Raw genomic sequence first — 14276 nt, forward strand, 5'->3', positions numbered from 1 at the left:
AATATTTTATTTTGAAAAATAAAGCTGCCGGAAGTCAGAGCTGTTCGCTCTGATGCTAACTTGATAGCAGTGTTGCTTCTCTTTGTCAGAGGACTGACTTCCGTTTTCATGTTTTGTCCAGGTTTCTGGAATTTACTATCTACTGAGACTCTGATCTATCTGTCGTTTTAGTAAACACTAACGGGGATTTAGTATTTCCGTGACGCAGCTAGTTAAAGGTCCTCCTTTTCAGCCTGACCAGAGTTTTGAGTCCGTTATTCTGTTTCATCCTTGAAAAACACGACTGTTTACCTAGCTAGCTGGCTAGCATCAGCCAGCTGAGTTAAATCACCTAGCATGTTTCGATTCTTGAATGACGTTGATGACGACCCCTTCATGATGTAAGTACTGACTTTTATTCAATTGTATTTAAACGCTGTTAACTCTCTGCGTTTTACAAATCGCGCATCTTGGCACGCTAAGTTATATATTTTTTTCTGGTAGCTTAAAACAGGTACATATCGTTACTCTAGCCAGCTGTGGGGGCCTACGGTGGTCCACCATATTGGACAGACAATAACAAAAAAAGCTGTCAGAGCTCAGCAGCATTTGGTTAATCGATCAGTGGATAAAATACCACATGGTCACTACTCGTATAGCATCCCGTTGTTTCCCAAATAACCTTACAGCTGGTATCACGTTCGTTGTAGCCACGTTAAAGCTTTCTCAGATTTAATTAACGGCAGTTTTCTGGTCTTTACATAAGAGCATCCCCCCTATATGGCAAATGCATGGAAGTGAACATTGCTTTAGTTCACTCTAACCTTAAATAAATACTACAGACAGTGCAGTACTGTTGAAAGGTTTTAGCCACTAAAAGTAAAGGAAGGATGTTTTCCAATATAATGCTATTAATCGTTTTTATTTTTTAGTTGACTTCTTATAAAGCGCAGTAATATTTGGTGTGACCACACTTTGCCCCTTAATACGGCACCAATTCTCCTAAGTACACATGTATACAGTTTTTCAGGGCATTTGGCAGGTAAGTTGGTTCAAACATCTGGGAGAACTTGCCATAGTTCCTCGGTGGCCGTAGGCTGTCTCAGTGTCTTCTGTCTCTTCATGCACTATCAGACTGACTCCGTGATGTTGAGATCTGTGCTCTGTGGGGACCAGACCATCTGTTTCAGCACTCCTCTCTCTTCTTGTCACTGAAGATATTTCTTTATTACTCTGGCTGTATGTTTTGGCTTGGTGTCATGTTGCAGAATGAATTTGGGTCCCATCAGATGACTCCCTGATGGTATCGTGTGATGGATAAGAATCTAAATCATCTAAAGCACCTTCATCCATAAGAGCTGATTTACAGGGGTGAAGTTAATCTTCCTTATAGACCTTTTCTCTTTTATATTACACACAAAAAAGCTTATTTTTACTTTTAAATAATTCAATTCTAATAAACTTTTGTTGGTCCTAGTTTGGGGACCAATGGGTCCTTGTAGTGTTGTCACCATCTGCCAAACCATAAGAAGCATAAGTGTTTATAATTTTAAAACAAAAAGAGAATTAAATTTAAGATTAGTGTTTCACAACATTGATTCAGGATATTACACTGGATGGTTCCATATGCAGACTGGGTTACAGGAGATTTTCGCGACTAGGGCTGCAATTGAGCATTATTTTTTAGAACTGATTAATCTGGAAGTTATTGTTTGATAATTCAGGTAATTATTTGTTCTATTGTCAGTCAGTATCTAGTGATAAATGGCCATTGCAATTTCCACAAGTTTAAGTTGTCCTCTTGAAATTGCTTCTTTTGTCTGCCCAACAGTTCACAACCCAAAGAGACAAAAATCTGAGAGAACTAGTCGATCCACTCATTTGAGAGGCTGGAACAAAATAATATTTGGCTTGATAAATGATTTCAATAAGTAATCAGTTATCTAAATTGTTGTTCATCAATTTTGTGTCAGCCGACTAATCAGTAAATTGACTAATCATTTAAGCCACATCCTCGACTTATTGCCTTTTACCGTGATGAAGCCAAGGTAGCTGAAATAAAGCATGGTGTATTAGACAACAGTTGTGCGACGTATTGTGTTTTCATTTTGGGGGACTTGCTTTGAAGCTCACACTGGTCTACACCTTTCTGTGTGAGCATTCTCAGAGTTAGAAATCATAGTTTCATCCTTTCAAAATAATTGTTGATAAGGTCACAAAGGGCATTGTACAGGAGTCATTTTGAAATTCCTTCCATGCCTCTGAAAACAAAACAACACCAAAAGTATCCTATACTCAAATTTAAATAATGGTGTGGTAACCTATTTATTACTGGGCTCCTAAGTCCTTGGGGCCTGAAACCACTTGTCCAAGTGAGCTGTCACATACTGTCCTTGATAAATTGCACAAACTTCCCTTTCTGTATTATTTTCAGCTTTCCTTTACCTATAGTATGTGAATGTAGTTCAAATAGCTACACTCAGTCAGTTCACACAAAAAAATCACATAAGGTTATAATTTGTCTAATTTCTTCTAGGGATCCATTTGCAGCTCACAGGCAGCAGATGAGTCTGTTTGGACCTTTTGGTATGGACCCTTTTGCTCTTGCCCCCCAAATACAGCCACATCGTGCACCACGTAGACAGGTAACCTGTTGCTTTGTTGATGGATTGTACTTTGATTTTCTGTGTTGTTCACATTAATCTAATTATTTTATTGATTGATACCTTTTTTATTTTACAATAACCTACATACACATTTTTGTTCTAGGCTGGTCCACTGACCCCCTTTGGCATGATGGGAATGGTGAGTAGTTATTTCTTTGACGTCCCTCTATAACTGCAGAAAGTAGTCATGTTTCCACACATTTCATTGATAATGGAGCTTACCAAGGAGAGACTACTATGGAGACAACCAAGTCACTGTCCATAAAAAGTCTACCAAGCTAAAGGTGAGAAGCATAGTATTGTTTGAAAAGCAGTGTACAGATAATATGAGTTATGATTAATAGGGCAAGAGTAAGGAATTAATATAGGCCCCTTGTAGGGTTCAGATAACGTTTCAGATGAAGTTGGTTTTCCCTGAATTTGTAGTAAAAAGTATGTGGACGATGAGGTGAGGTGAAGTACACAATCCGTAATTGTCTCTTCTCACCTAATTTACAGGAAACCCATTGTTTATACTTTTTCACTCAAGAATGGAATTAAAAACTCACATGAAAATAGTGTTTTCCCACTAAAAAGCCCCCCCACTTTACCCCGATAGTAAGGTCATGGGGCTCTAAGGATGACACTAGTGGTGCATATTTCAAGAGAGACAACTATCACTTTGCCAGTTTTTTAGAGGTATACCTCTCAGTTTGTACTTGATGTGTCAAATGAGAATTTAAAAGATCTCATTTAATTTATTTTCTCAGGGTGGTGGATTCATGGATATGTTTGGCATGATGGGAGAAATGATGGAAAACATGGTGAGTGAGTTCTGTCAACCAGTTTCAAATAAACAGAAAGAAATTACCCTCGTAACTGACACCTGTATCTCAACAGTACTCAATCTCACCCTCTCATTTGTTTTTATTTTCTTCTAGGAAAGAATGTCTGGTACGCCAAACTGTCAGACGTTTTCCTCTTCAACAGTGATCTCCTACTCTTCGTCAGACCCAGGGGCTCCTAAAGTTTACCAGCAGACCAGTGCAACGAGAACAGGCCCTGGAGGGGTGAGAATAACTTAAATAACTCATAAGTGTTAAAATGCTAATGGCACAGGTAGGGAGGGCTTTTTAGTGCAATATAAGAAGACCTGATTACTTTTCCCGTTGACACGTCAAGCTTTGTTAGTCCAGGCATGCATTTGGCTTTCTGGTGTCATTAACACATTAAATGATGAGTACTTGTAGTGACAATAAATAGATCATGTACAGTATAAATATCATAGTTGTCATACAAACATTTCAGACCGAGTTCATGCAGAGTGCAGAGCAACCTGCTTGTTTTAGGAAACTGAGTTTCCTGTCACTTTTCACCTCAGATCCGTGAGACGCGGCAGTCAATGAGGGACAGCGAGAGCGGTTTTGAGCGTCTTGCCATCGGCCACCACATTGGGGCTCGTGCACACATAATGGAGCGTTCACGAAATCGCCGCACAGGAGACCGTGAAGAACGGCAAGACTTCATTAACCTCGATGAGAGTGAGTCATTGGGGCAGAAAAGATAACTTTATGATTGTCTCAGCTATTCTTAGCTAAACTTTACATATCAAAGAGAAGTAATTTCATATTCTTGGGGGCTAACACAAAGGAAGAACAAGAAATTTACCAACTTGACAAGAAACAAAAGTAATGTTATTTATTTAAAGGTTAATAATGTCGCAACTACATGGGATATGTGTTTTATGTGTTACTTACCAACCTCCCCTCGGTCCCTGCTAGGTGAGGCTGCAGCGTTTGATGAGGAGTGGAGGAGGGAGGCAGGAAGATACGTTCCCCCAAACGCCCGGGGACTTGACTACGGCCGAGATCGACGGGCAGGAGGCCAGCAGCTGGCTCTTCCTGCCCCTCCTAGCTCAACTCCCCCACCAGGTCATCGGCATGAGTCCCCCAGACACCGTCAGCCCCACACCCGCCCACGTTACGACTGGTGAGAAGGTAAGAGAGATATTATAGGCCAAGTTGACCTAATCGTATATTATATCATATTGGGATATACAATATGGAGGCTGACTGGTAACAAGAAATTGAAGTACAGAAATGTGAAATACTGATAATGCTCCTCAGTGTTTACCCTGAAAACAAGCACATGAAATAACAACAGCGATTTTTTTTTTTTTTTTTTTTTTTTTGCTTGCACTTTAAGGCTCCTGTACACTGTACAATAACAGTGATCCTGCAGGTTTACTGCACGTTACAGTGTGTGAGATGGTCTGATAAACTGTATCGCACTGAACGGTATAAGTTTTGAGGCATGTCAAATTGTGTGATGAATGCAAGAGAAGAAAATTTGCATGTCATTAACTTGTGACATCCATCTTTACTGCTCTAATGGTTAGAACAACTTGTAGATAAGGGTTGTAACAGCAGTGCCATCGGCTGTTGTTGGACGTGTCTCAAAGTGCCATGTAGGGCCACCATATTGGATTGACAACCATGGTTCATTGTGGGGTAAAACAGAATCCTCAGTTGTTCCATGAACGCTCTTCTGATTCCATCTGCCTTTCTGTCATTTGTAATTTGCCGTAATAAAAAAAACCGTGTCCCTGCAGGGATCACATCTGATGAGGTGACCAGATGGAATGGAGTTGAGGGAAGATTTCCCCGATGCTGTGAACCACGCTGAAGACGGAAGTTGATGATCATCACAACTGCCCGTTGTAAATGTTTGATATGACTGGACTGTCTATACATAAACAAAATATTAGACACACATACACATAACAAAACCCCACTCACTTGATAGTTACATTTACAGTTCAACTTCTCTACTGTTACATACAAAACACACACACGCACACACACACACACACACACACACACACACACACACACACACACACAAAGTGGAACCCTTGTGCGAGCATGGGTATAACTACACTCACTTTATATATAGTCATTCTCAAAACTTGACATGTGTTTTTGCCCACTGCACTAAAGTGCTACAGTATACAGTACATCTGCTGTACAGTCCATTTTATGTTTGTGAAGACACTAGTGTGTCGGTGAATTGAATTGTATACTGTTAACTAATTAATCTAACTAAATAAAAGTTCATTAAACATTGTTAGATAATTGCAAAATTTGTCTCTGTTGTGGTTGTGTTTGAGATAGCATGTTTTATAGTATGGACTGTTTTTTTTTTTTTTTTTTAAAACCAATTCCACAACATACACCTTCAAAGCCATGAATATTTGCAACTAAATTTGTAAATCTATGTTTCTTTTTTAAGCCGTGCTCCCTCATCAAATGTACTGACAGTTCTTGGTTCTTTGAGTGTGTAAATCTGTGACTGCGTTGCTGCAGTTCTTTTGAACAGACAAATCAGCCGTGCATTTTTTCGCTCTACTGTACGTGCATGTGTTTGTATGTTCTGTCTTCCCTGGGCCACCATGTCTGCGGGTCATGTGACATCCAGATGGAGCACACAAAGTGGAGCAGCCAATGAAAAACCATTCTGTTTTGACAAATTACTCCCATAGCGGGCTCCCTGCCTGCCTTCTCCTGTGCTCGCTGTATCTTTAATTACATCCACAACTATTTTTAAATGCACATCGCCCCATCAGCATGTTCTGCTCCTCACATCTGTCTACCTGTCTTCTTGTCTGCTTTAATCCCCATCATTAGTGCTCAAAGTTCCCCGACAAGGCTGCTCGTTTTGTGCTTCTGTCTTTGCTGCGATGTGTCCTCCTCATCATTTCTTTGTTTTGATATCGCCTGCCTGTCATCCCAATCCAAAGTGTACAGATGTTTGTTTCAGTTCAAAACAAACCCTGGCTTTTCAGTAGGATAACAGCACTGCCTGGATTTGAGAGCAACCACAAATTACATCTTCTTAGCAGTTTGCTGGGATAATATTTGCTCACATGTCAGAGTGCTACTGTAGTTAGATCGCAGATGAGCAGATGTCCACACAGCAAGCAGAATCAAAAAAAATGAAAGGACTTGTAAGGAGTCAGGAAGACAATGTTGAAAGCATAGGTTGAAACAGAGAAAGGCTGTAGTCTAAATCGTATCATTATTTTCCTGCACTTTTCAAAAACAATAAGTAAATGTGACCCTTGCTATTCTGCTCTATCCCTCTATCCTCCTCCTTTTTTTCCAGTTTCGTTCCCTCCCCTCCTCACTGCATCTTCCAATGACTCACACGCTCCCCCTCCCCCCCGTGTGTCATACGTTTTCACCCCTTTCATCCACCTCCCCGTCCCTCTACCTCTCTCTCTCTCTCATTCGCCCACATTCGCTCACTTTCTCCACCAGGCTTCAAACGCGCTGCAGGTAACATTTAAAAAGATTGATCTATTTCTTTCTTCCCTTCATCACTCCAAGCCTCCCACCACCTCCTCCTCCTCCTCCTTCTCTCCCCCTGCTCTGTGTTTTCTCACCACCTCATCTCTCCATTGGTCCATATTCTCAGTCACTGACTGAAACAGCAGAGAAATTGAACTGGCTTGTGGTCCGGAACAGGTTGACAGTAGATTCATAAATAGGTATGCATTATAAGCTTTTGATTTATGCTTCTTTCTCTGTGTGTGTGTGTGTGTGTGTGTTTGTGTGTTTGTGTGTGTGTTTGTGTGCCAGCATATTCCCAGGGAGCATCTTTTCCACAGCTTTCCATCCCTAAGGCTGCGTCACTATCATCACAGTGTGTGTGCGAGTGAGGAAGAGGAAGAGAGTGTTAGGTCCTTGTGACTGATGTGAAATTGAGACGCTTCAACGCAGCTATTTGCTGTAATTAAATGTTCTTTTGACACTTGCTTTTGATATGTTAGGGATTATTTTCATACGCATCTGTCTGTTTGTACTCGGCTTCGCTTGCTCATGCTCATCCTTTTCTAATCAAGACGAGAATGGGTGTATAATTTTATGTACAAGCACGAAACTGTAACGCAGCACAAATGGTTAAATAGGTAAATGTTCCTTTTTTTTTGACAGGATGTCCATAGTGAATATTGTTGCCAGGGAGATCCTGGACTCCAGAGGAAACCCCACTGTGGAAGTAGATCTGCATACAGACAAAGGTTTAAAAAAAAACATTAAAAAAAACATTAAAAAGCAGTACTCACATATTTGTTCAACTGTCTGTGTCTATTTATTGGCTTTGCAGTTTATTTGTCTAAACTAAACCTCAAATAATCACAAGATTTTCACACCAAAGTCAGCTTTTTCCTTTTCTACCCCTCTGGCCTCCTCCTCAACCTTTCACCCCTACGCAAATGCCTCTCCCTCCACCCGCCAATCCTCCGTCTCCATTCCAGGTCTGTTCAGGGCTGCTGTGCCCAGCGGTGCGTCCACCGGCATCTACGAGGCTCTGGAGCTCCGAGATGGAGACAAGACTCGCTACAAGGGCAAAGGTGAACACTTAAAACAAGATGCATCCTCTGTTCTCCTCTTTCCAGTGTCCCATTCTCTCCTTTGCCTGCCCCGCCTGTCTCTTCTTTTGCACTTTCTCTTTTGTGGTTTTGTGACATGAAAGTCGACGCTCCACATATGTCCTTCTGCCCTGCTGTCTCAGGTGTAACAAAGGCTGTTGGTCACATTAATGACACCCTTGGACCTGCCCTTGTCCAGTCGGTGAGTGGGAGTGCAAAACTAGTTAAAATCTAGAAAAGAGTGGGAGGAAAAGCATGATTAAAATGATGAAGTCTGGCTGTTTTGTTTCAGGGAATCAGTGTTTTGGAGCAAGAGAAACTAGACAACATGATGATTGAAATGGATGGCACTGACAACAAATGTAAGCTTTGTTCACATGTCATGTACAGTGATCCCATATAAATGTGTAATAACATGTTTCTACTCCAGTGATTAGCGAGTACATCCATGTGCCGTGTGACTCCATCTATGTTTCTTTCAGCTAAGTTTGGGGCCAATGCCATCCTGGGAGTATCACTGGCCATATGCAAAGCTGGTGCAGCAGAGAAAGGCGTCCCCTTGTATCGTCACATTGCTGATCTAGCAGGGAACGGAGAACTGGTCCTGCCAGTTCCTGTGAGTCTGTCCATTTTTTAATTTGCGCACAAATGAAATTCATCCAGACACAAAACCCCAAATACATTTTCCTCCCTCATCTGCCCCAAACTCAGGCATTTAATGTGATCAACGGGGGCTCCCATGCTGGAAACAGACTGGCTATGCAGGAGTTCATGGTACTTCCTGTCGGGGCGGAGTCTTTCCGTGATGCATTGCGTGTAGGGGCTGAGCTATACCAGACACTGAGAGGTGTCATCAAGGAGAAGTATGGTCAGGATGCTACAAATGTGGGAGATGAGGGAGGGTTTGCCCCAAATATACAGGAGAACAGTGAAGGTAAGCACAAATACTACATTTTTTAAAAAATCCCCTAGATGATATTATACTTATTCCTGTGTCTCTCCGCCAGCCCTGGAGCTGATCAAGACAGCCATAGAGAAAGCGGGCTTCACAGACAAAGTGGTGATAGGGATGGATGTTGCTGCCTCAGAGTTTTTCATTGAGGGCAAGTACGACCTGGACTTCAAGTCTCCGCCCAACGTCGCCCGCAACATCAGTGCTGAGGAGCTGGCCAGCATCTACCAGGGCTTCATTAGCAACTATCCAGGTGTATACTCTGATGCGTGTGTAATTTCACCACCGACATGGGTCAAAGACATATCAGGAGTGCTTAGTTTTTATGGCGACCTGGAGAACATGATGTGGTTAACTCCCATTCAGTACAGACCATTACAGTTATGGGAGTTTATTGATTTCCACAGATCACTGAGCCTCAGGGTTCATGGAAAAACAGTGGCAGTGTTAATAGCTGCTATCAGACAAATGGACACCCCAGCCTATTTATCATATTTCTACAAGTGCCATATTTCTTTCATCACCTCCTAGATAGAGAAAGAGGGGGAGTAACGGAGAAAAAGAAAGCTTTCCACAGCCTGGTCTCTCCTCCTGACACTTGGGCATGTTAAAGAGGTTTTAATTATGCGCTACAGTGCACATTTGGCAAATAGGGACCTACTCTGATGTGGCTCTTTACCCTGTCAATGGTGTGCTTCCTGCTTGTCTGGGCAAGTGCGTGTCTGCATCTGTTTGTAATGTGAATTCATTTAAAGACATTACTCCCATTAGTGCCCTTATTAGAAACCGGCTCTAGTCTCATTGGCTTGTAGGTGAGAGATAGAAAAAATGAGGGGTTCTAAAAGTAAGCTACAATTTTACATTTTAAATGATCCTACCTATCTCCCTTCCCTTCAGTTGTGTCTATTGAAGATCCCTTTGACCAGGACGACTGGCCTGCTTGGTCACAGTTCACAGCCTCAGTGGGCATCCAGGTAAATGATCACAATATGTCCTTGTTACCTGGAAGTGGATTAGTTCAGATGGTCCTTAAATAGGTCGTCCAGCAATTGAGTATTGCACTTCCATCCTTGAAAACGGTCAAAATGGATGCCGTAGAGGTAGAGGTATCCTGGTTTGTAGTTACTTGTATGTCTTCAAAATGCTGGATTCTGCGATGTCCGTAATGAAACTCAATAGCATGTTTCATTGACTCTCCTTGCCTGGTAAACACCCATGTCACCCAACTCCATGCCCTGGGTTTGTAATGCAGGCTGAGTTTCATGTGTAAAACTGGTGGAGTTCCCCTTTAATATTACTGTTGTGTCAGAGGAATAGAACGGGATTTACATAGGTAGAGTGACAATGGATGTTAATACTTCCTGTCCTGAATACAAGTGATACTGTTCCTGTGACTAACAAAATTCACCTAAATCTGTCTGTAACTGTGCTGGAGAGGTGGTTGGTGACGATCTGACGGTCACTAACCCGCGCAGGATTCAACGAGCCGTAGAGGAAAAGGCCTGCAACTGCCTGCTGCTTAAAGTCAACCAGATTGGTTCTGTCACAGAGGCCATCAAGGCGTGAGTTGATTTTGTGTGTTTGACGCAGAAACACGTGTGTGCACGCGCCGGCATTTGTGTACTTGCATCGTATTTATACTATTTACGTGGCGCCTGCCTCCCTATCTGTCAGGTGTAAGCTGGCCCAGGAGAATGGCTGGGGTGTGATGGTGAGCCACCGCTCAGGAGAAACCGAGGACACTTTTATAGCTGACCTGGTGGTTGGTCTCTGCACTGGACAGGTAACACACACACGAACACAACACTACTCTACTTCTACAGACAACACAAAATTAAACAATGCAGCAACATGACAGTGCAATAGTAGTCTGGAAAGAAGCCAGTACGAAACAACAATAATACATCGTGCAACAGTGCAATTGCAGCTCAAATGTAAGGTAATATGATAATCAGAAGGGGAGGGCAAACAATGTAAGCAATATAAACAACGTCAGTAAATAACCATGTACTGTATTACTGAGGTGTTTGGAGTCCTGAAATAATAAGTTGATTAATCAGTCGGCAAATCACCAAAAATCAGTTATATTAATTAATTGAATGTCAAGAAAAACATACCAAAACTTTTTCTGATAACAACTTATTTCTGAAGCTTGATTCACTTTTGGTTTGCTTAAGGGGTATTTGCCATGATTTATTACATTTTACAGACTGAGCAATTTACCAAAAAAAGCTTATCAAAAGATCACTTGATAGTGAAAATAACTGTTGCTTCAGTTGTTGTCCAAATACCAAGTGTTAGTGAAAATGCAGCCGTATCTGTATCCCTTTTCTGAGTCTTGGTATTTTTGCCTTCTTCAGATCAAGACTGGAGCTCCCTGTCGATCAGAACGTCTGGCCAAATACAACCAGCTCATGAGGTGGAAATTTATACTTTTTATCCTATATGTGTATTTACATTTATAGAAAGACTTTAATATCACTTAAAGCACTTATGCCGCTGCATTCTTCTTGTTTTTCCTTCATTCTTTCGTCTGCTGCTGTCATATTCCACATTCTTCTGCCTGCTCTACATTTCTCTCCATTTTCTTCCTCACCTCCTCACTTCCTCTCAGGATCGAGGAAGAGCTGGGTGACCAGGCCCGCTATGCTGGACACAACTTTCGCAACCCCAGTGCCCTTTGAGCGCCAATGCTGAAGGCGGTGTCGCACAAAAAAGCAAAATACATACAAATCATGTTATACTTCCCTGACAGATACATAATAATGAGATAATGCCTCACCTGTATTTAGCAAGGCTCTAAACACGCTAAGACACATTTAAGACTAATTAGTTTTCAAATAACTAAAACACATAAATAATGCACTGTAGTTACAGTATATTGAACTTACGCTTCAGCAAGTGATTGACTTTATTGACCACAGCCATTTGCAGCAAATCTTGAACAAAGCCTGGTGCAAAGAAAAAAAATCAGTGTTTCGCCTCAAAGCACAGACTCGTACTTCCCTTATTGCATTTGTTAGATTTTTTCTCTTTCCAGATCCCTCTGACTGTATTGTCAGGATTCACTGTAGAAATGTTATGATCTTTTGTGCCCTGTTGTTTCCCCCTGTTTCTCATGTTCTTCCTAAAGTGTGAACGCTAAGCAGCTTGCTGCAACATTGTGTCTGTTATTTGGTCTGTCTGATGTTAAGCTCAATAAAGACATGGATTAATGTCAACTCAAACCAAAGCTCTCTATGCATTTGTTTTAAGGAGAGACTCGGTCATTTATCTTGTATCTTGTTTAAACGGTACATTATGACTGAATCAAACTTGGTTGAAAAGCAGAAAACCACTTTTGCAGTACTCTCTAAAAAGTAGAAACATTCAGGCCTGTTGCACTTCTGGCCACACGCTAAATATGGACATCGCTCACCAAAAAGTTCTATAGGAATCCTACAGAAACAAACTCAAGGTCCTTCCTGCAGCTACAGTACTACAACAATACTATCCTAAAGGATTTATACTCACCGTTTTTCTGCATGACTTTTACCCTACTTGACTATGAAGGAATCCTTTAGGAAGAATTCAGCACAAATCCTGCAGGAACTGAAGAGGGATCCTGCAGAACTGCTTTGGAGTTCCCACATTCATACAGAAGGAATTCATCCTGCGGGAATTTGCTTTTACACTTCACACTTTCAGCCAACTAAAGGGACTAACAGCAATCATGCATGGCCACCAAAAATATGTACAATCAAATATAATGATGTGTGTATCAGTTAAGTTTACTGAATGATATACCACAGGGGTATTATGGTACATCCACAGTATAATAACAGCAAGAACCAAACCAAAAATATAGGCTATAATCAACTTTCAAACACATAGCACCTGCCTTGAAATTACTGACTGAAGAGTGCAACGTGTGATTTCTATCCACGGAGAGGAGTGCAGCAGCTTCTACTATTATTATTGCCTCATAATCCCTGTAATACTCAGAAACAATAAGTACAGTGTCTACAAACTGCGTTACAAGAAAATATTACAGGATTCAAGGATTTTTATTCCTCACACTGAAAAGTGACACAAAGAAAAGCATCACCAGACCAAAAAAAAAAAAAAGCGCAATAGAGAACCAAATATTCAAAACCAAATACTCAATATGTAAACTAGACAACGCAAAACATGATATGAGGTATAAAATAGACCGTATTTTTTCCACACAAAAGAGAGAGGAAACAGAAGGTTTAAACTTTGACTAACACGAAGTTGACTCAAATTTCCTGACCCGACAACAGGTATTTTCCTTTACACACTTCATGTGTAAAGAAAAAGTGCAGCTAAGACGGCAGCCAGAAATAACAAGCATGGCCTAATGGCGAAATAAAATGAGAAAAGAGGACAATTAAATACACCGATGAATTCAGCCACCAACGGTAGTGTTCAAAAAACATGTTAATATGCTAAAGTGCCAAATGAAACAACGAATCATGGGCATTTTAATATGTTCAATCATGTGGAACGTGTTTAAATTTCCGTGATTTCGTACACCACAACCGCCCGCGAGGCTCGAGCCCACACCTGGCCCTGGCTGCAACGCAGCAGCCGCCGCTAGGCTGTGGCGGCGTGCGGCTGCACGCGCTCATCGTTTCACAAACCGCGCAGCAGAGGGAGCGCGAGCTCGTCGACGAGGGCTGCCGGTGACGACGACGACGACGACGATGATGATGATGATGAAGGAAAGGAAGGAAGGCCGGAGCCGCGCAGGCGCACGGGGCACAGTCTCCGGCCGGGTTGCCGTGGTTACCACACAATAGGAGACGGGACAGGGGGCTGCGCGAAGGGGAGAGAGAGAGCGAGAGAACGACAGGAGCGGAGCGGAGGGGAGGGGAGGAGGAGGAGGAGGAGGAGGAGGAGATCTGCAGAGCCGCTTGACTGGACACACCGCTGCAAGCTTTTCCTAGTCAGACAGACAGAGACAGACAGACGGACAGGGAGCTGCTGGACAGACGCACAAAACAACAGAGGGCACGCTTTAATAATTTAATTGTTCCAAACCAGTTGAGCTTTCTTTGTGAAGTCGCTGACACCGTCATTAAAAAGCTATTACAATGTGTTCTCCCTTTAGTCCATCTGTCCCAGCTTCTATTAAGGCCTTTAAGAACAAAGACCCATTGAGCATTTCTTCCTCCTCAGGGCTCCTCGCGAGATGAGGCCAAACAGCTAGATATGCAGTGTGAGGCAGAGCCTCTCGGTACAGTAAAGGTGACTCTGGAGGGACTAG

At 42.0% G+C, this 14276-nt stretch overlaps 2 protein-coding genes across 2 annotated transcripts; both read left to right on the plus strand.

Annotated features, from left to right (window-relative positions):
- The first annotated feature begins 51 nt into the window (after nucleotides 1–51).
- On the plus strand, nucleotides 52–5468 carry mlf2 (myeloid leukemia factor 2). Its single transcript, XM_040117627.1, has 8 exons — nucleotides 52–380; nucleotides 2516–2624; nucleotides 2749–2784; nucleotides 3395–3448; nucleotides 3566–3694; nucleotides 4006–4165; nucleotides 4406–4621; nucleotides 5236–5468. The coding sequence occupies exons 1-7, from the start codon at nucleotides 337–339 to the stop codon at nucleotides 4615–4617; spliced, it is 744 nt and encodes a 247-aa protein (XP_039973561.1). The 5' UTR covers nucleotides 52–336; the 3' UTR covers nucleotides 4618–4621; nucleotides 5236–5468.
- A 1593-nt stretch (nucleotides 5469–7061) lies between these two features.
- Nucleotides 7062–11691, plus strand: LOC120784103 (gamma-enolase-like). The gene is made up of 13 exons (XM_040117585.1): nucleotides 7062–7173; nucleotides 7619–7704; nucleotides 7942–8037; nucleotides 8199–8257; nucleotides 8348–8417; nucleotides 8538–8671; nucleotides 8767–8989; nucleotides 9063–9260; nucleotides 9905–9981; nucleotides 10445–10569; nucleotides 10682–10790; nucleotides 11368–11426; nucleotides 11622–11691. The coding sequence occupies exons 2-13, from the start codon at nucleotides 7620–7622 to the stop codon at nucleotides 11689–11691; spliced, it is 1305 nt and encodes a 434-aa protein (XP_039973519.1). The 5' UTR covers nucleotides 7062–7173; nucleotide 7619.
- The last annotated feature ends 2585 nt before the right edge of the window (nucleotides 11692–14276 follow it).

This window comes from Xiphias gladius, chromosome 22 (assembly GCF_016859285.1).
Source record: "Xiphias gladius isolate SHS-SW01 ecotype Sanya breed wild chromosome 22, ASM1685928v1, whole genome shotgun sequence".
NCBI classification, from domain to species: domain Eukaryota; kingdom Metazoa; phylum Chordata; class Actinopteri; order Istiophoriformes; family Xiphiidae; genus Xiphias; species Xiphias gladius.

Coding starts and splice junctions, on each gene's coding strand:
- mlf2 (XM_040117627.1), top strand. CDS start 337: ATGTTTCGATTCTTGAATGACGTTGATGACGACCCCTTCATGAT. Junction 381..2,515: donor GATGACGACCCCTTCATGAT/GTAAGTACTGAC, acceptor AATTTCTTCTAG/GGATCCATTTGCAGCTCACA. Junction 2,785..3,394: donor CCTTTGGCATGATGGGAATG/GTGAGTAGTTAT, acceptor TTATTTTCTCAG/GGTGGTGGATTCATGGATAT.
- LOC120784103 (XM_040117585.1), top strand. CDS start 7,620: ATGTCCATAGTGAATATTGTTGCCAGGGAGATCCTGGACTCCAGAGGA. Junction 8,418..8,537: donor GGATGGCACTGACAACAAAT/GTAAGCTTTGTT, acceptor TGTTTCTTTCAG/CTAAGTTTGGGGCCAATGCC. Junction 11,427..11,621: donor AAATACAACCAGCTCATGAG/GTGGAAATTTAT, acceptor ACTTCCTCTCAG/GATCGAGGAAGAGCTGGGTG.